The 23,472-nt window shown below is 37.6% G+C and overlaps 1 protein-coding gene across 5 annotated transcripts in view; it reads right to left on the bottom strand.

Annotated features, from left to right (window-relative positions):
- Window positions 1-234: 234 nt before the first annotated feature.
- LOC138317575 (RNA-binding protein Nova-1-like) overlaps window positions 235-23,472 on the bottom strand; it is a 46,825-nt gene continuing 23,587 nt past the window's right edge. For 3 of the 5 annotated variants that reach the window (XM_069259342.1, XM_069259345.1, XM_069259344.1), the window contains 4 exons: window positions 19,592-19,732; window positions 11,002-11,147; window positions 9,728-9,884; window positions 235-8,624 (listed from right to left, as the gene is read on the bottom strand). In XM_069259342.1, coding sequence (XP_069115443.1) covers window positions 7,426-8,624; window positions 9,728-9,884; window positions 11,002-11,147; window positions 19,592-19,732 — 1,643 coding nt within the window. In that variant the 3' untranslated portion in view covers window positions 235-7,425. The remainder of the gene's footprint in view (window positions 8,625-9,727; window positions 9,885-11,001; window positions 11,148-19,591; window positions 19,733-23,472) is intronic. The other 2 variants (XM_069259343.1, XM_069259346.1) reach the window with 1 other exon arrangement.

Here is a 23,472-nt window from a genome sequence, read left to right as displayed (position 1 = left end):
TCTCTATATAAAGCAGTGGAATTCTGGCTCAGATCTGACGTTTCTGTCTACAGGAATAATCATGCGACTCATAAATATATAGATTATGTTGTCAAATCTATGTGTGATGTCATAAGACACATGTGTCTTAGAATATTTATGACATGGCTTGACGGGTCAGTTATTTGATAAAAATGTTTCAATTATGATTCTTAATATCTATATAACTGAATAAGAGAAAACAAACACAACTAATTTTCAGCCCAATTTTTATTCCAAGATATTTCCTGTGTAAATCTGTTTAAATTTTTATTTCCAGGTGGTATTTGCAATCATATCTACATGAACGTTCACCCGTTTTAAAAGTAACCATTTTCAAACCAATCTTGACAAAACCTCATGCACACTCGCATTATACTGGAATCAACCTGAGACCATGGGCTCAAACTGTTACTTTACTAGTCACCTCTTCATTTATATTACATAACAAACTGGCAGCTCAAACGCTATTTTTGTTTAGTATTCTGTACATAACTTGAATGGCAGATCTATAGATCTGTGTTAATCAATAACATCAATGACAGCTATCTGTAAGTAGTTATCCGTACCAAGTCAGGGGATACTATTCTATAACAGTACATCCCAGAAAATAGCCTAGTTATCACAATTATATAAAAACCTGGCTTATTCTGTCTTTGCATATTGTAGAGTTATCTGCCCTTGTTGGTAGGTATTGATTGTGACGTCATCTGTTTGCAAGTATAAACGTCATACTTTTTTTTTTTTAGAGAAAACGATGTGAATCTCGCTCACAAAATAATGACATCACAATGGATACCGATCCGCAAGGGAAGTAACTCTGTAATATATAAAAACAGAATTTCTCACAATAAGCATCTTGAACTTTTAAGAGAAAAAAATCAAATAATTTACTTTTATAATATCCATAAAATTCTTATTCATTATTTTTGTAAAGAAAATGACAGATATGGTCATATAAAATTGACCTGGAGGCAAATTGAGTTTCCACGGTTGATCATTTCAATGTTCTCGCTGAAGTTCCCATTTGTATTGAGACAGGAGGTATATAAACGTCTATTATAGTAGTAACATTTTACTGTAACCAGTATACACCTAATCAAAAATATAGTGCATATATATCTACTGGGCATGCTGGATAACGTGGTGTGTAGAAACCAGTGAGGTGAAGTTGAAAGAAATGTATTTTTGCTTCATCATTTCACAGCTAGATGACATGTGTAAAATGTAGTATTTGACTGAATGTAAATAATGGAAGCTAGATACAAATCACCAGACAATGCACAAATCACAAGTTTCTATCTGTTTCAGTCATAGAGAATTAGACATTTGTGGTGGCTATGTGATGAGGATGAAATAAATATATATCACAGCACTATACCTGGGAGAAAATGAGGCCCTTAGATCAAACGTTTGTCTGGCAGACCTTGGCATGAGAGTGAAATGATAGAAGGAAATTTAAAAAAAGAAGATATGTTGTGGCTATAAATTAACAAAATATCCTTAAGATTCTTTGAGCTGATAAAACGTGTTCTTTGTACACTCAGATAAAATCCGAGTCTATGTATAAAAAATGAAACGGCATGTCTGAACTTAAGTAAAAACACTGATAGATGCATGTTAAAAAACCCAAGAATGGTCATATTGGAAATGGCACAAGAATTATGATTATCTGTGCTGTTATAAAATATCCTCTACAAAAAATGTTCTGGAGTTGCTATTACTATAAATAATATGTATACTATATTTTGATAGGAATGTCATTTTTTCGTAACTACTCGTGAACAACTGATGGATGAAGTGTCGTCTTATCTGAATGACTTCTCTCCCATGCTAATCGTGAAGTTTGGCAAGATCTCTGGATCACATGACCTATCACATGTCTCAAAACTTTCATTTATCACAATTATCTATCGAGAGTGAGCGAGTTGATCCTCAACCATTTCCAAATCATCATTATTATTAAACCTTGTGGGGGAAATTGTCCAAATCTACCTGCCCACTCTCGAAACTTCTGGCATGTATGTCAATTAAAATATAATGAACTTTGGAGATATCAATGCAAATACCATAAAACCATGCACTACAATGAGAGGATACATCAATAGGTTCTGTACACGTGTCATGCACCACCAAGAGTACATAATGGTTTAACAAATCGCAATCAAGAAAACAATTGATCTCCAACAAACATTTAAAGTTCTGATTTTTTTTAAATGATTACGTTCTTGAAGCTTGAATGGCTGTCAATATGTTAACTTTATCAAGAAAACAGATTTTGTTTGGGAATATTATTTCAACACACTCTTTTGAAAAAGACTTGACAAAGTAGATAAGAAAGCATACATAAAATCACAATTCAACTTCTATATGGACACTACCACAATTAGATAAAATATTAACTACAAAAATTATTGGAGCAAGGGAGGTAATTCTCTAAATACAAAGATCCACTCTAGTTATACTAATCACCTTCGGTGTTAAGATGTACTGATATTGGGCAAAAAACTGTTTATTGTTCAAAATCTGCACACTTAATAATTTAATATTCAGACATTATCTAGGAAAAGCTTTTAATAGATTATAAACACTTCAATATTCATCAAAATAAAACATCTCCAGCGACATAAACGTTTCTGATTCACATTATATTTTATGACTAAAATTTTCATTCCAAGCCTTTGAAACTATTTATTCTTATAGACAAATTTCGAAGAAAAAAGTATAATTCATATCAGATTTTACATTTGATCAACATCTTTCATAGGTTTTAATGAAGTCTAGTTCAACCAGTTTTAAATTTATTGAGAATCAGTCAGGAAATAATTTATCTGAAAAATACACAATTTCAAAACAGGAGTAATCTCCCTTATTACCTGACTTCTATGTGTGTATGTGACAGATGGTTAAACTATGTATTATGTACTCTTGGATTTTATTGGTTTAAAATCTTATTGCTAATACATCTTCAGTGTTCTTACAATCCTTTCAAATGCACCCCTATCAGGAGATTGTAACACAGGGTCTACCCATTCTAATGTACAATCCGGGACAAAATCTTTCAAAGTCTCGGTACAGCATTCTTTAAACTAAATAAATTAAAAACAATGTTTGCAAAAAAAAAAAAAAAAAAAAAAAAGCTGACCATCTTTCGACTCGTGATTACTCTATATCTCCAACTCACTCATAAAAAAATGTTTTAACTTACAATCTATACATGGAGGAAATGTGTTACTATATATTAAATATATATAAACTAACTGTTACGTGCTATGTACAGATGATATTTATCACAGTTCAACATTACCAAATGTTGGGAGAAAGTCAAAATAATCAATGTGTAACTTACTGGCATATTTATGGTGTGCATATACCCTTATAACCACAATGGACTCATCCAGATCAGTTTAAATCAAAAAGTCTGAATGACAAAAATAGATGCGAGAGTGTTTTATCCTTTAGAACAAATACACAAATGGTCGCACCAAAATCAGATGAAAAACTGTAGCTGTTTTTCAAATATCTGGAACTGTATACATCCACATATTGGAAACAAGGTTGCTTTAAAGATCCTAAATCTAAAATGGCAGACTTGAAAATGAAATGTAGTTGATTGCTTTGATTTTTTTGTTTGTTTACTCCATGTTGGTTTCATTTGAGTGTCTGAGTCAACATTGAGGTATAATTATTTAAGCTTAGCTTGCTGTTAACTGGGTAGACCCGATCATGCTAAAATCCCCCAATAACTTGTTTTGAAATTAGGTGTTTGGATCCTTCTGCTTCCACATACAATATACATACAAGTGTCACACGACAACATAAAATTTCAATTAATATAAATAATGAAAACTAATTACAGAGGAGTCAACTACCATTTCCGTTGCATATAATGTAGAATTTTTTTCTTTAAAATCCAAGAATCGAATATTGTGGGTCTATAAATATTCTGTGATAATGAACTTTTCACTCATTCTCAGTTTCAGACTGACAGGAGACTAGATCGGGGCCTGTGGGCACGTATACATAGCTCACAACAGAAACATGGCTATGTCAGGGAACATTGCTCACAACAGAAACATGGCTATGTCCCTTGGTAAGGTAATACTGGTTGCTCACACATCAACGTTTGACAATGTGGATAAATGGAGAAATAATGTTGGATAAAGACGGGTGGAAAAAACATTGTAACTATGCTGCAGCTTAAACATACATATTATGCCAGTAACTTCAACAAGGAAAATAAAACTTGATAGTAAAATTGATATGACCGAATGTTTTCACTCATTTTCTATGTTTACCATGTATAAAAAAATAATAAAAAATATCTGTTTGCATTTTGAAATTGCATGGAAATTGAAACTGGAGTGATATTGAAATTTTGAGGCAAAATTTTCATGTTTGACATTTTGAATGATTTTCTGCATAAATTACATTAAAATATATCTATGTTACTTGTAATGGTTTTTATGATTATTTTCTTCACAACATCTCATCACATGATCTGTTCATCCTTCGATACACCCCTGGACAGTAAACCGACAAGCAACACTTTGTTCAAACAAGCACACAGAAAAAACTGACACAATCATTTCTTATAATTATATCAGCTTCCATCTAAGTGATAAAAATTGAAACTCGCACTCCTAGACTATGTGTGCAGAGGAAACAAAAGCCAGTCGGCCACAGCGTAGCCCATCACACTTACAATCACACAAAAGTGAAATAGAAGTTTGTCAATGGTGATTCATTTTAATATATGAAATATCAAATGACAACAAAATTTAAAAGCTAGCAAGGACCCAAACACCTTCAAAACACAATAAAATGAACTCGTACGAAATGATTAATTCCATCGATCACCATCATACTATTAACACTGATAGCGACCCAAAGGTAAAGTATCTTTGAAAGACTGTGTAGCTGGCACATCATCAAATAACAAGAAACCATGATAAATGCCGCGGATGACGGGTGAGATGTCCGATGTACAGGGGCTACGTGCCTGAGAAGTGTGTTACTATGATTCCAATATATTACAATGCAACACTCAAAATGCTATAGTTGGTGTCTTATGTGTGAGAACAAAAAAAAAATAATAACAAAAAATGGTGTACCTTTGAAAGACATGCAAAAACAATATTGTAATACATAATTTTTTTTTTCATTATATAGATATCTATATATATATATAATGGTATATAAATATGGGATGGGCTGAAAAATGTCTCTTCAACAAGCAATTTGGAAACAAAAACTAGGAGAGAAGAGAATGCTAGGGAAGAAAAAATATTCTAGCTTGTTCCACACAAAAAAAATATATATATATTTGTGGCGCATGAATTGCATACCTAGTGGCTAATATATAAATGCCGCTGGTTCAGAAGCAAATGTTTCTTACCACGTGGGGGAGAAACCACAAAATTAGTTTGATGATGTAAGCTAAAGTGTCCCCTATAACTTAGTGTGATGAATTCTGTTAAATAAATAATTACGTGCTTCAAGTATCTCTTTTAGCACAAACATGTGTGTGTAATGGCTGGAATAACAATCAGTGTTATTATCTTACTAATAATAACTTATATGACAATAAATATCAGAGAAAACCTGCAGAACCATTGAGGTTGGGAAACTTCTATATATATATAGTACACATTGTTATAACAACTTTAAGTTAAATAATAACAATCAAATTTGACTACAACATTATATATTAACAAATCTATCATACTCCAATATGGTAATATATTTTATATATTACATATATTTGTTTAGAAGTGATATAAATTATGAAGGCATACTAATGTACAAAACTCGCAAAACAAGGGAAATCACCCTTGCAGCAATGATATATATATATATTATATCTTTTTATAAAATGAAAAAAAAAAAAAAAAAAAATCAACACAGTGCAAACACACAAGTCAACTTAAATCCTAGATAATGATATAACACTTGATTTCATTAGTTAATCTAAGTTCCATGATTATATTACATGCCATTTCATTGGCTTTTCAACGAAAATCTTGGTAAGATTCCAAACGTTACCCATAACCTTGCTTTAATGGGATTTGACACAACTCGAAACAAAACAAAACTCAGAAATTCCAACACATTTCTCATTGAAAGACTACATAGGTTCTCTTGTAATACGCAGAGTGGGCCTATGCCGAAGTACCTAACAATACTCTGCTTTAATAAAACAAGAATTCAAACAAAACAAAACCTATGTTATATAAAACTTCAATAACAGAAAAACTAGCCAAAACATGTGACCATTCACCATGTTGGAGGCCTCTTTTCCTTTATCGTTCAGTTGAGCATCTTAACTATCCCTATGACCCTAATTTAAAAGTTGCCATGATGTTGGATGGGTTCAAAATAAATGGATTTATTCTCTGTTATTTTGTCACACACAGCATCTAAAACAATGCAGTGGGGGTGCTGTGAGCATAGTGTTATATTTGCAAGTAGATATGTGTAGTACATATGTGTGACAGAGATCAATTTCTGCTAAAATTTGTACAACTGATGACGAAATGTCCGAGAATAATTTTGAAATGATTTGGATAAAAGTGGTATGCTTTTCAAAATTAAAATGGTGACTACATGAGAAGTTAATTAAAACAAAACTGTGTAGTGTAATTGTTTCATAAAAACAGAGCACTTCAAAATGCACACGATTTCTGTGGCGGTAGTTTACACGCTATGTGACTCACACATTGGCTATATGTAAATGTGGCCTAACTTGCTTGAACAGCGAGTGAATGAGAGGGACACAGTTATGCATTTCTGTATATGGTATCATCAAAACCTAATCGACCTTCTCAAGGAGATTATATCTTTTATGTTACTTGTCCTACCATGGACAATCGGGGTGAGAAGGTGAGATAGGGTGTGTGATGAGTAAAATGCACAACATAACATGTATCTGCCTGCCCTGAACATTCCCTGCCAGACAACAACAGGCTTATATAAAACGAAAGACAACATACATATCCTTATAATTTACAACAGTCATGACTAATTCAGTAACAGATTTAACAAATAGAGTTAAAGATGTCCACTGTAAAAAATAAATCCTGGTTAGAAATGCTCAGGAACCGCACGCTTTCCCAGTTCCATGTCACTAGGTAACAATGATCATCACAGTGTCATCACTCTCCCTGCAGTACTGTACATAACAACGTGTGCCAGAGAATACAACTGAAAACTACACACAGGTTTTATTTCTAGGCTTCGATACTATATACAGTCACATAGGTGCTTATATCACTAGGAAACCACAAAAAATAAATAAATTAAAAGAATTATCATTAATAAAATGAACGTAAGACGAGGACTGTTAAAATATTGAACAAAATTTTGTTTGAAATGAGTTCCTTAAAGCCTCTAGTATGATGTGATTTCCTAGCGAGCCCCTGCTTGATGTGCTCTCTTGATTTCCTCCTGCTGAATACGCTGTTGTATTAGGTAGGTAGCTTTCTGAATATTGTTGGCAATACCAGTAATTGTGACGATGCGGTTTCTTGTTCCTGGAACGTATACACCTTTTTTAGAGATCTGGATGTTGGTTTGAGTAAACTTTTGTAACTCCACAATACCCTTCCCACCAGGTCCTAAAATGGCGCCCACTATACTCTCGGACACTTCCAGATCCTGTTTCTGGGGCGGCTGTTTGTCCTCTGTCGGGCTACACATGCCTGTACCCAGACCAAATGAATTTTGATTCAGGTTGATGTTAGGAGAACGCTCTGCAATAGCCTGTTGAGGGTATGTAGCTGGATTGCTCGCATAACTTGTGGCACCTGTAAAAGAGTCATTCAACATGGGACTGCCACCATATCGCTCGTTGCCTATACTAGGGGAAGAACTCCCAAACAGACTAGATCCAGCTCCTGTAGAGCCTGAACTTCCCAGTCCAGCCGACGTACCACTCCCCACTGGACCAAACAAGCTCCCAGTTGCGGAGTTACTGCTAGTATTAAGGTATGAGCCGTTGTTCTGCTGAGAAGATGTAGGAGTGACCATCATATTGGTGGCTGCCATGGAGGAAGCCATATTTATACTAGCCATCTGGGCATTTGCAGCACCCCCTGTGACAGGCATATTAGCCATGGGTCCCACGCTGCTTACTCCTGGGACCTGATTAAGTCCAATCATTCCTAATATTCCATAACTAGCTAAAGTGTTCATAGCTAGGGAAATTTCTTCCGTAGCCTGATCTGAATACCCACTGCTCCGAAGGGTCATTTTTAAGTTATCTAGAGCACCACTGGACATGCTTCCACCTGGACCGCCTCCTAAGGCAGCATTGAGATTGAGGTTTGAAATACCGCTGCCAATGCTGTTGTTAAATCCATTTCCATTGAAGCCTATGCTGTACGCTGTAGCACCCTGTTGTGGGTAGTTACTGTTATTGACAACCATCTCCTGGCTGCGATTTTGTGTGAAGTTTGTATTGGCGAAAGGAGAGCCTGTGGGATTAGCACTAGCCACCGGACCTGTGTAGTCTGCATAACTGATGTTAGGGCAGCTGCCACTCTGGGGGTCCTCCACCACCTTCTGTAGAATCAGGTCAACTGCCTTACGGTTTGCATCATGGTCGCCTGAAAGTTCAACAATTACACATGAAATGGACAATCAGATTGCAAGATTTAGTATGAAAACAAAGAAATGATATTAATTTTTAACAAGAGTTTGCTGTTTTGCTTTTTGATGTGACGAAATAATACAGTCCCCTAATAAGAGATTGTCAAGCTCCTGTGTAAGATCTACCCGGGAATAAACAGTAGCATTCACAGATATCATGTACACAGACAAAATTTCTCCACATGAATTTCAAGTGATACAGGAAAAAAAAGTGAATTTCATGTGAAAAAATTAATAATGTGAAATGAAGAAACGTAGCATGTGTAGGGTAAGAATACCTATTTCATTATGTGAAATTCTTGTGAAGAAATATTGCCTGTGTAGGGTAGGAACATTGACTTTATTATGTGAAATTCTTGTGAAGGAATATTGCCTGTGTAGGGTTAGAACATCGACTTTAACCGATCGAATAATCGTCTTTATACTGACATAGTGCCTTATCCATGAATAATTCCATTCATTCAAATGGCAGAATGTTCAGAGTAGATAAATGAGAACTGCACAAGCAAGCTGCTAATAAACTAGAACTGTTGCTAGAGTGGACGACTTATACCCCCCCCCTCCCCACACCCCCACTGCACACAGAAGAAATACCTCCATTAATAGGGACCATTTCAGAACTCTATGTAACTTAATCAACTTGTCTTTATGTCGGGGTTCTGTGTACCAAATTTTATCAAAATCTGTCAAGTAGTTAAGGAGTACACCGGACATTTTTTTGTCTACTGACAGACAGAGGACAGAGACAGAGAGATGGACGACCCGATTCCAGCACCCCATCCCCCACCCCCCTTGACTTTGTTGTGATGGGGGTAATAAGGAAGGATCACCCATAGACCACAACCACGTCTTAAACTGTGAGTCTTCTCATTTATACAAAATATTTTCTGCAGACAGACAGACAGACAGAAATCTTATCTGATTCCAGAAACACCTAAGTTTGTTATTGGGTGGTATAATAAAAGAAAATATATCTCACAACCTGAGATATAAAATATGTCCCATGCCTGTTTCTAGGCAATACAAGTCGATCTACTGCACTTTTAACCCTCTTACTTACCCGCAACAGTGACACACCGTTCTGGCAAATTTGTCTCTTTAGACTTCTGGGATATTTGAATGTAAGCCCCACTTTCCTCCTTAATCTGTTTAATGTAGTTGCCTCCCTTGCCTATGATCATCCCAGCTGTACTGTTTGGTACTAAGACCTTCACCTGCAACAAGGAGGGATGTTGTCGTTATTGCATGTCTGCGAGAAATCATGCTACTTACACACCTTCAAGATGCTCCACCGCTGACAGAGCATGTATGTCTAGTTTTCACAAAAATAATAATAATATGAAATAATTTATTTTGCATTAGTGCACGCCCAATCAGTACTTCATTCCATATAGGACATAGTACCACAAATTTTTATCAGGACGCAACTGATTATTTTCAATATTTTTATCTTAAAGTTAGAAGCTCAAACTTTTCAATGGCGGTAATGGTGTAAAGTAAGTAACATTTATAACCGCAGAAAAAACTAATTCGTCTGTTCCTGTTTTTTATAGAAAAAAAATCTGATTTGTCAGAAGTGGAGCATCTTAATCTTCTAATCAGAACAGATGTCTGTGTATTTCAATCGGGCCGTGGAAATCCATGGTACCACTTTCTCATTCTTTTTGCATGAGAGAAGTTTCCGCTACAATCTCATTGGCTAACTCGTATGAAAAGTTGTTATGCTCCTTTCGGGACATCTCATAATTTACCTTTGGTGTAACCTACACACCAGACTTATCCGGTAACATACTTGCATAATGGATGATAAAGTGGCACGCACCATGGATTTCCATGTGACAATATAGTTGTGTAAGATGATTGTGAAAGGAAAATTATCTCTCTTTCCAACAGTAGTAGCCAGTTTTGTGAAGAAATGCTAGAAATGTGATTTTGCAGCTGCTAAAACTAGGTGAGGCAGATGTTTTGTCTTAAGGATGTTGAATATGACTTTTACCAATTTTTTTTTATCTAGACCCCATAAATAAAAAAATGGTCTATCATGGAACTCTGATGTGTCCATAATGATATAAACTGTAAATAATTCTCAGATCCCTGTGTACATAGCTGGATGGATGGGATTTTTAGTGTTTAATTTGTTTTCAAAATCAATACATTGTTGTGACATATTCCAAATCTGAAATGCAATAAGAACTAATTGTAATGATTTTGTCAATTTTGACTTTTCACACAAAAGTTGATGATGAGGAAAATCCCTTAGTCTTGCCTTATTCGATCATCACAGAAGGCCAGTATGGTGGAAATATTACCAGCAGTGTCAGGTTATAAACTCACTTGTCTGTGTCTTTCAAAGTTTTTGTTTGTTTCTTCTGGTTTAGGATTGGGGTCTGGTTTTTCTCTTATTTTTTCCATGATGAAATTCTGGACTCTTCTGACAGCTTCTATCCCTCCCATTATGAGGCATACTCTTTCTGTTGTTCCTGAAAACATGCGATGGGAAAAAGAATATTAAACTACTGACAGACATGGAGCATGGTTATATAGCGACCTGTGTGTGCCAACAGACATTGAGCATGGTTATATAGTAGGTCTGTGTGCGCCCACAGACATGGAGCATGGTAATATAGCAGGCCTGGGTGTGTCCACAGACATGGAGCATGATTATATAGCAGGCCTGTGTGTGTCCACAGACATGGAGCATGGTTATATAGTAGGTCTGTGTGCGCCCCCAGACATGGAGCATGGTAATAAAGCAGGCCTGTGTGTGTCCACAGACATGGAGCATGATTATATAGCAGGCCTGTGTGTGTCCACAGACATGGAGTATGGTTATATAGCAGGCCTGTGTGTGTCCCCAGACATGGAGTATGGTTATATAGCAGGCCTGTGTGTGTCCACAGACATGGAGCATGATTATATAGCAGGCCTGTGTGTGTCCACAGACATGGAGCATGATTATATAGCAGGCCTGTGTGTGTCCACAGACATGGAGCATGGTTATATAGTAGGTCTGTGTGCACCCACAGACATGGAGCATGGTAATATAGCAGGCCTGTGTGTGTCCACAGACATGGAGCATGATTATATAGCAGGCCTGTGTGTGTCCACAGACATGGAGTATGGTTATATAGCAGGCCTGTGTGTGTCCACAGACATGGAGCATGATTATATAGCAGGCCTGTGTGTGTCCACAGACATGGAGCATGATTATATAGCAGGCCTGTGTGTGTCCACAGACATGGAACATGGTTATATAGCAGGCCTGTGTGTGTCCACAGACATGGAGCATGATTATATAGCAGGCCTGTGTGTGTCCACAGACATTGAACATGATTATATAGCAGGCCTGTGTGTGTCCACAGACATGGAACATGGTTATATAGCAGGCCTGTGTGTGTCCACAGACATGGAGCATGATTATATATAGCAGGCCTGTGTGTGTCCACAGACATGGAACATGGTTATATAGCAGGCCTGTGTGTGTCCAGAGTCATGGAGCATGGTTATATAGCAGGCCTGTGTGTGTCCACAGACATGGAGTATGGTTATATAGCAGGCCTGTGTGTGCCCAAAGACATTGAGTATGGTTATATAGCAGGTCTGTGTGTGTCCACAGACATGGAGTATGGTTATATAGCAGGCCTGTGTGTGTCCACAGACATGGAACATGGTTATATAGCAGGCCTGTGTGTGTCCACAGACATGGAGCATGGTTATATATAGCAGGCCTGTGTGTGTCCACAGACATGGAACATGGTTATATAGCAGGCCTGTGTGTGTCCAGAGTCATGGAGCATGGTTATATAGCAGGCCTGTGTGTGTCCACAGACATGGAGTATGGTTATATAGCAGGCCTGTGTGTGCCCAAAGACATTGAGTATGGTTATATAGCAGGCCTGTGTGTGCCCACAGACATGGAACATGGTTATATAGCAGGCCTGTGTGTGTGTGTCTACAGACAGGGAACATGGTTATATAGCAGGTCTGTGTGTGTCCACAGACATGGAGTATGGTTATATAGCAGGCCTGTTTGTGTAGGAACAACTTCAACAAGTCCTATATGACCTTCAATACACATTATTGATCATAATATAATCAGTGAGACTTCCCAACCTGGCTGGCCACTAAAGCTCCTTTATTACACACCCTTACTCGGACTGATTGGAGGCAGTTTCAGACACAACTCATTACAGCACATAGCTAGATGTGTATAGAGCTTGGCAGTATATAGCCCTGCCAGGTCAGGGCGAGTTATATCCCTTTACCTGTCCATAGGTGTGGGCACACTGCCAGGTGTGTGTACACACAAGTAATACCTGTCTCCTTTATACACAGACTACAGATAAATACCTGATAGTCCCAGTATACTTATACAGGTAAGTACAATATACACATGATACAGGTGTTCTCCCTCTAGGTTCATAATTATGCTCTTACCCAATGGGCTAGATATGATATGAACCGAGCATTGTTTAAAAACACTGTTTTTCACATAACCACCTACATTTTGGAAAATTGTGCTGCAACTATCTAGCAGATGCAGTCATTACTATTTCCCAACATCACTTCATTGATTCTGTCATGACGTCACCAGGGATTTTCTTTCTGACATAGCCAATGAAATCACTCCAGGTAAAACGTCATGTAGTGACATATGCCAAAATAATACACAGGCAAAATCACTGGATATCAGGCAGATTATGTGATAAAATTATATAGCTCTGAATATGATCTAATCTGTCTCTAAATTTTCATAATGAACTGTACATGTTCTAACATATTGAAATTGAAAAGAAAGGAGACTATAGCAATAACAGGTTTTATTAGTCTAAGGCGTCCTATTAACAGCCAGAGTCATTTCAGGACATACAAGGTTTGATGGTGGAGGAAAACCAGAATACCCGGACAAAAACCACCGCGCAGCAGTCTGTATCTGACAACTGCCATACATGGGATTCGTCCTCATGAAGAAAATGATAATAACAAAAGGAACAGATTGAAAGACATGTACATATCACCTAACATCTATATATAACAACGTCATTTACTTCTTTTAAAAAGATTTGTTATAAGAATCAATTCATGGACCAAGATGAGAGGTGACACCATCGTGAACCTTGATTCTTCATCTGAACACCAGCACTTATATGATTAATTCACCTCTCCCTAAACCTACACAGGACAGCCTGACAACATCCAGATCATCCAAACCTACACAGGACAGCCTGACCTCTAAACCTATCCAGGACAGCTTTACAACAACCAAATCATCTAAACCTACCCGGGACAGCCCAACATCAATCTTCTAAACCTACCCGGGACAGCCCAACATCAATCAGATCATCTAAACCTACCCGGGACAGCCCAACATCAATCAGATCATCTAAACCTACCCGGGACAGCACAACATCAATCAGATCTTCTAAACCTACCCGGGACAGCCCAACATCAACCAGATCATCTAAACCTACCCGGGACAGCCCAACATCAATCAGATCATCTAAACCTACCCGGGACAGCACAACATCAATCAGATTTTCTAAACCTACCCGGGACAGCCCAACATCAACCAGATCATCTAAACCTACCTGGGACAGCCCAACATCAATCAGATCTTCTAAACCTACCCGGAACAGTCTGACATCAACCAGATCATCTAAACCTACCCGGGACAGCACAACATCAATCAGATCATCTAAACCTACCCGGGACAGCCCAACATCAACCAGATCATCTAAACCTACCCGGGACAGCCCCACATCAACCAGATCATCTAAACCTGCCAGGGACAGCCTGACACCACTCAGATCATCTAAACCTTACCGGGACAGCCCAACATCAACCAGATCATCTAAACCTTACCGGGACAGCTCAACATCAACCAGATCATTTAAACCTACCCGGGACAACCCAATATCAATCAGATCATCTAAGCCTTATCTGGACAGCACAACATCAATCAGATCTTCTAAACCTACCCGGGACAGCACAACATCAACCAGATCATCTAAACCTACCAGGGACCGCACAACATCAACCAGATCATCTAAACCTACCCAGGACAGTCTGACAACAACCAGATCATCTTAACCTACCCAGGACAGCCTGACAACAACCAGATCATCTAAAACTACCCAGGACAGCCTGACAACAACCAGATCATTTAAACCTACCCGGAACAGCACAACATCAATCAGATCTTCTAAACCTACCCGGGACAGCCCAACATCAATCAGATCTTCTAAACCTACCCGGGACAGCACAACATCAACCAGATCATCTAAACCTACCCAGGACAGTCTGACAACAACCAGATCATCTTAACCTACCCAGGACAGCCTGACAACAACCAGATCATCTAAAACTACCCAGGACAGCTTTACAACAACCAAATCATCTAAACCTACCCGGAACAGCACAACATCAATCAGATCTTCTAAACCTACCCGGGACAGCCCAACATCAATCAGATCTTCTAAACCTACCCGGGACAGCACAACATCAATCAGATCATCTAAACCTAACCCGGACAGCACAACATCAATCAGATCTTCTAAACCTACCCGGACAGCACAACATCAACCAGATCATCTAAACCTACCCAGGACAGCCCAACATCAATCAGATCATCTAAACCTACCCGGGACAGCACAACATCAATCAGATTTTCTAAACCTACCCGGGACAGCCCAACATCAACCAGATCATCTTAACCTACCTGGGACAGCCCAACATCAATCAGATCTTCTAAACCTACCCAGGACAGCCTGACATCAACCAGATCATCTAAACCTACCCGGGACAGCCCAACATCAACCAGATCATCTAAACCTACCCGGGACAGCCCAACATCAACCAGATCATCTAAACCTACCCGGGACAGCCCAACATCAACCAGATCATCTAAACCTAGATCTTCTAAACCTACCCGGGACAGCCCAACATCAACCAGATCATCTAAACCTACCCGGGACAGCCCAACATCAATCAGATCATCTAAACCTACCCAGGACAGTCTGACAACAACCAGATCATCTAAAACTACCCAGGACAGCCTGACAACAACCAGATCATCTTAACCTACCCAGGACAGCCTGACAACAACCAGATCATCTAAACCTACCCAGGACAGCCTGACAACAACCAGATCATCTAAACCTACCAGGGACAGCCCCACATCAACCAGATCATCTAAACCTACCAGGGACAGCCCAACATCAATCAGATCATCTAAACCTACCCGGGACAGTCTGACAACAACCAGATCATCTAAACCTAACCCGGACAGCCTGACAACTACCAGATCATCTAAACCTACCCAGGACAGCCTGACACCACTCAGATCATCTAAACCTACCCAGGACAGCCCAACATCAACCAGATCATCTAAACCTACCCGGGACAGCACAACATCAATCAGATCATCTAAACCTACCCGGGACAGCCCAACATCAACCAGATCATCTTAACCTACCTGGGACAGCCCAACATCAATCAGATCTTCTAAACCTACCCAGGACAGCCTGACAACAAGCAGATAATCAAATGTCTACTATTACTATATTAGTTATATTTTCTTCACATTCACAGCACAATTCTACTGGTTTGTGTTATCTTTTCTTTTACACACTTTTATACACAATTGATTTATAATTTGAGGTGCGATGTTGAGGCTGTAGCATGACTGACTTGACTGTACAGAATGGCCAGTCCCCACAACAAGAGAGTACTCTGTGCAAGTTCCATATCTCCTAGATTTTCTCCTAGACTTAACAATTTGAGGGGGGTGCCATGATGGGCCGATTGGTTATATGTTGTGAAGCCTAAGGAGATCTCCAGCACTGGCACCATGCCAGAGGCTGTCAGGAACAACAGACAAACAGTGATCCTGAGGCTGGGGCTCCAGTCCGTGTGGGTTTTGGACAACCAACAGCTACATTTTACTTTTTCACAGGTAACTGTATTCATTTGGATCAATTCAGTTGTCTGTGAAATTGATCCACCATGTATGTACAAATGAAATCTGCCTCAAAGTTCCCAATTATCCTGGACTCCATTCCTAGTTTGACAGTGTACAAATGGACCATTCATAACCTTTCAATCAGAGCAGTTTCACTTTTATCATCACACTCTTACCCATTATCACAGTTTCACTTTTATCATCACACTCTTACCCATTATCACAGTTTCACTTTTATCATCACACTCTTACCCATTATCACAGTTTCACTTTTATCATCACACTCTTACCCATTATCACAGTTTCACTTTTATCATCACACACTCTTACCTGTTATCACAGTTTCACTTTTATCATCACACTCTTACCCATTATCACAGTTTCACTTTTATCATCACACTCTTACCTGTTATCACAGTTTCACTTTTATCATCACACCCTTACCCATTATCACAGTTTCACTTTTATCATCACACTCTTACCCATTATCACAGTTTCACATTTATCATCACACTCTTACCCATTATCACAGTTTCACTTTTATCATCACACTCTTACTCATTATCACAGTTTCACTTTTATCATCACACTCTTACCTGTTATCACAGTTTCACTTTTATCATCACACTCTTACTCATTATCACAGTTTCACTTTTATCATCACACTCTTACCCATTATCACAGTTTCACTTTTATCCTCACACTCTTACCCATTATCACAGTTTCACTTTTATCATCACACTCTTACCCATTATCACAGTTTCACTTTTATCATCACACTCTTACTCATTATCACAGTTTCACTTTTATCATCACACTCTTACTCATTATCACAGTTTCACTTTTATCCTCACACTCTTACCCATTATCACAGTTTCACTTTTATCATCACACTCTTACCCATTATCACAGTTTCACTTTTATCATCACACTCTTACCCATTATCACAGTTTCACTTTTATCCTCACACTCTTACCTGTTATCACAGTTTCACTTTTATCATCACACTCTTACCTGTTATCACAGTTTCACTTTTATCCTCACACTCTTACCCATTATCACAGTTTCACTTTTATCCTCACACTCTTACCTGTTATCACAGTTTCACTTTTATCATCACACTCTTACTCATTATCACAGTTTCACTTTTATCCTCACACTCTTACCCATTATCACAGTTTCACTTTTATCCTCACACTCTTACCTGTTATCACAGTTTCACTTTTATCATCACACTCTTACCCATTATCACAGTTTCACTTTTATCATCACACTCTTACCCATTATCACAGTTTCACTTTTATCATCACACTCTTACTCATTATCACAGTTTCACTTTTATCCTCACACTCTTACCCATTATCACAGTTTCACTTTTATCCTCACACTCTTACCCATTATCACAGTTTCACTTTTATCATCACTCTTACCCATTATCACAGTTTCACTTTTATCATCACACTCTTACCCATTATCACAGTTTCACTTTTATCATCACACTCTTACTCATTATCACAGTTTCACATTTATCATCATCACACTCTTACCTGTTATCACAGTTTCACATTTATCATCACACTTTTACCCATTATCACAGTTTCACTTTTATCATCACACTCTTACCCATTATCACAGTTTCACTTTTATCCTCACACTTTACCCATTATCACAGTTTCACATTTATCATCACACTCTTACCCATTATCACAGTTTCACATTTATCATCACACTTTACCCATTATCACAGTTTCACTTTTATCCTCACACTTTTACCCATTATCACAGTTTCACTTTTATCGTCACACTCTTACCCATTATCACAGTTTCACATTTATCATCACACTTTACCCATTATCACAGTTTCACTTTTATCCTCACACTTTTACTCATTATCACAGTTTCACTTTTATCATCACACTCTTACCCATTATCACAGTTTCACTTTTATCATCCTCACACTTTTTACCCATTATCACAGTTTCACTTTTATCATCACACTCTTACCCATTATCAAAGTTTCACTTTTATCATCACACTTTTACCCATTATCAAAGTTTCACTTTTATCATCACACTTTTTACCCATTATCACAGTTTCACTTTTATCATCACACTCTTACCCATTATCACATATAGCCTATTTTATACTAATTCCAACATAATTTTCCATTATTGACCTATATATATAGCTACACATATTACTTCAAGTTTCTCTCTCATTCTTCAATGACAATCTAGTTTCCCCATCCCAGAGGTACAGATCAGCTGACATAAATCACCATCTCCACCCCAAGGGTACAGGCCAGGTATCACTGAACACCTTCTCTCCAGGGGATCAGCTGGCATTGGTTTTTACCGTCCCTGCCCCAAATAGGTTCAGGCTAATTAACTGTTATTGATCACCTTCCCCACCTTAGGAATTCACATCAGTTCACATTAATCACTTTCCCCACCCAAGGGCTACACCTTGACTGACGTTGATCACTTTCCCCATCCCAAGGGGCTCATTTCAGCTGACATTGATCACTTTTCCTACCCTAGAGGTTAAAGGTTTTTTCCCCGCATTACTTTGAGAATGGAGCCTCATCCCACTGGTTGTGGCTTTGAAGTTTTGGAAAATGAGCAGCAAAACCAAATCAAAATTGGGATTTTTTATACATGGTAAAACCTATGTATCTTTCTGTAACAAATAAATCAATATTTGTAGTTTTTACTTTGATTTGGGACAATTTAAGACTTAAATTGGAACTGTCAAAATTACCCACCTCACTGAAGTATCAAGTGTTTGTTTTGTCATAATTTAGACAAAGTAACAGGATTGATTAACTTCATTTTGTAAACCCTATTTTAACGCCAAAATCGACACTGGACAAAAGGTGGTAGTATAAGGGGGTTATTGTACAAAAACCTTCCCCACAGGTGTGAATGTTCCACTACCTGTAAAAGCAGTCTATATTATACATACCTGGGTAGAAGTCATTTGCTTTGGACATTTTAACTCGGGCGCCAGCTTCCTTTTGTACTTGGGCGATGGTTTCTCCACCTTTACCGATGATAGCTCCTGCAGCGATGCTGGGGACGAGGATCTTGAGATGTATATTGTCCCCTGGAAAAAAAGATGGGAATTCAATAACACACAGTACCAAAAAGGCTGCCCTTATCACAAATTAACAACAACTAATGCTTATTGATCTACAACTCAGGGAAACATACAGGTATATACAAACATGACTGAAATATAAATGTGAAAAATCTTAAAAAAAACATGCCCCACACAGCCACCTCACATTACTGCATATAGTCTTTCAACTGTTGTATTAATGAATTCTCTGATTATTATCTATGGTGATATGCAAATAACCGATCATGAATTGCAACAAAACTCTTTAAATGCCACAAAGTATAAACTATTGTATAGTACCATAAACAATGTAACAAAGACTTGGAGGTCTTAGATGTAGAATAGAAATAAAATGGCAAAATGACTTGGAATTTAGATATTAAACTAGTATGTATCGATCATCTGGAGACATGACATTGGGCAATATTTCCCTCCTATCAGACCTCATATACCAAAGATCACATGAGTTATATATGTAACTAGATAGAATTTTTTGTGTGACATTTTGCATATTGTAAGCTATGGATATACCGATATTACTTGAAGCAAATCAATATAATCCATGTAACAGTTACAATAATTTATTTTTTATACGTCATGTTTGCTTCATGTACCGGTATGTTTTTAGTTACAGTTGATAGAAGCCGTCAGTCCTAAGGACTAGTAACATATGAATGATGCAATCACAGATAAACATAACGCTGTACCAACTTGCTCAACTACAGTAACCTTGTTGTAAACTCTATTATATCATGGGAAACCAGTAAACAAGACATATTGACTATTTTGCCTTTTAATCTTTTGACAGTACTAATAACTATCCCGTTTTTATCTTAGAGTAATAATTGAGACACATACAAGGGATTGTATGGAATGCGTTTTGACAACACATGTTCAGTTACCAGCACTGTGGGGCTGAGGTGGCCAATTTTTTTTCTCCATTTTTTCATCCCAAAATAGATTGGGGAGAAACCATACAGGTGTTTGGGGTTCCTTTGTTGATAAATTAATCCTGTGGCCACTGTTAATATATATACTACCAGGCTCAATGACGATAATATTGACACCTAATCAAAAAGAATACTTTTACCAGCGAGTTCTCGAGAGCTTCCCCTATCATTGCCCCCTATAGTTTTCATCCTAAATTAACTTGTGCCTTGTTTTCCGCATTCTTTGAGAGATTACACTGAGATGACTGTATACAGTTGACTCCAGCGAACATTCCTGTTTTGTGTGAATGCTTTATTGAATATTTCCTTTCAATTAATTATATCCAATCAGTTATTGATCACCGCCAGTTTGCTTCCTACACGGCTTCTACCCCATGTATGTATAGAACAGCAGTCGACACCAGTCAAACACAGCCCATCAGGGATGGTTTGCATTGGTATTCAACCAAAAACAGCATGGAATACTCAATAATGTCTATATGATAAAATGACTAAACAGAAAGGTGTACACATACATAGACCTATACTACTGAGATAAGAAAATAGGGTATACCATATTTCACCAAATCAATTGACAATAATGACTGCTGAATGGAACATTGTTCTAGCAGAAGAAATTTAGTCTGGTTGTGTGATTTAATGGAAAGTCACACATGAATGATTCAATACACACCTATACATGTCCTAAAAACACTGGTTCACTGTATTCAGCTGTGACATGGTCATTGGCTGTGTGTATTGTGTGTAGCTGGCCCTGATCAGGTGGTTGTGAAATAATGCTGATTCAGCTTTTACATACTGCCACTCATCACATTCAACAAATAACAGTGTTTACAAGGCTTTTCTATTCCAAAGTTGTTCTTATACATTTCAAAAAAGCAACAAGAGACCTATACGAGCCTTAACGGTCATCTGACAACCTTGGCACCAGTGATACAGGAAAAAAATTCATACATATTTTTCAAGATGGTGACTTTATCACCCATTTTGGATTTTGAGAAGATTGTACAATATTTTAAGCAGGTGAAAAAAACAATGACACTTTCTTAGACCGTCATTCTTTTACATTCATACATAAGTTCAGCATTAAAGAAACTAAAGAACTTTAATATGTATTTTTCAAGATGGCAGCTGTGGCAACCATCTTTGATTTTGAGAAGACATTTGAAATATGTTGACGTTAAATAAATAAAGGATCCTGCCATACGAATCAACATATATACAGAAGTCTTGAATATTACGCAGTCTAGCTTTACTATATTGTTTAATATTATATATCTTCTAGATGATGTACAAGATACAACCATATATATATATGTAACAATAATAAACTAAACCAATTTATAGAAAGGAAGGAAAAGAATGCCAAATGTCTGAAAACATTTCTTGCAAATTCATGTTTGATCTGGCATAAATCAATAGCAACTGCGAGTGAGTTACCATCAGCAGTAACTAGTGTTGATTTACGTCTGGGAAAACACTCCACACCTCTGCACTACCCTCACACTACCACGTCTTATTTTGTTAATCTGGTTTGATTTCTTCACAACAGTTATTTCTATGTCTCTTTGTCAAATTAAGAATTGAAACAAGAAGGTGTTATTTGCAATAAACAAGAGATCCCTAGGAAAGATTTTGGTATCTGGTATAAAATGATCTCTTTCGGTCAGTAATAATAACAATTTTGCATACAACAACTGGAAGGTGAGACTATTTGATTGTAAATTGTACTTTACCACATTGTTTTGTTATATTAAAACCTCTTTATTGGCTGAACTATTGGAACCATGAGGAAAATCTTAAAATCGAAAGAGATGGCTTCAGCACTTTATGAGAAAAATTGTCAAAATCCAGCATAATTTCCGCCAGTCAGATATCTTGTATCCTGTTCATGCACTTCTACAATGCAAGAGCATACATATGACATTTAACAGAGACCCCTTCGGTTCTTATACTCAAACAAATTTCAAAAATCAAAATCCAAGATGGCTGCCTGTTGGCCATCTCCTTGTCCTATGGTCCCTTTGCATTTAGTTTGGTCTGATTAGTTTTAACATCTCGTTCATAGCCAGGATACTTGAAGTTGAGGACGTGCCAGATTTGTTGGAGGAGGAAAGCCACAGTACCCAGAGAAAAACCACAGGCAAGAGGTCATAACTAGCAAGTGCCTCACATGGGATTCAAACTTACAACCCAGAGGTAGAGGACTTAGACATATTAACCAAACAGGCCAATGCGGCCCCTCAGATGGTCCCAAAATGCAATATGCACAACAAGGTTCCCAGCAGAGCCTTATTGCTACTGAAGTTATTGTTTTAGATGAAGTGAATTGTTACCCAAGTTACAATAAGGAGCACTCCAGATGACAGATGTTTTTGATAAAAATCTTTGATTATTATATGGAATCCAGATCTAATAATCCTACCATTAAACCACTATAACTCTTCAGGAGGTCAACCAAGATAGGAGATAGACAGAGATGATGATCTATAAGTTATATAGAGTAAGATGGTTATCCTAGTTCCAGGTACACACATACATGTACAGTGACCTCCTTCACTAAACAGCAGTGTTGTCTAGATATACACAGATAAGGCATGACTACAAAGCTAGGATGTACAATACACTAGATACTATCCTCCTATCATAGATAATAAGATTACACAAGATATACTCCTCAGCTTATTTATCTACTTACTCTAAGTAGGTGTTCTATAGATAAACTACACATCGTACAGAGTTGTTTTTTAATATAATAATTTCACAAATATTATT

Source organism: Argopecten irradians, chromosome 3 (genome assembly GCF_041381155.1).
Source record: "Argopecten irradians isolate NY chromosome 3, Ai_NY, whole genome shotgun sequence".
NCBI classification, from domain to species: Eukaryota; Metazoa; Mollusca; class Bivalvia; order Pectinida; family Pectinidae; genus Argopecten; species Argopecten irradians.
This window is presented reverse-complemented; position numbering and strand designations above follow the sequence as displayed.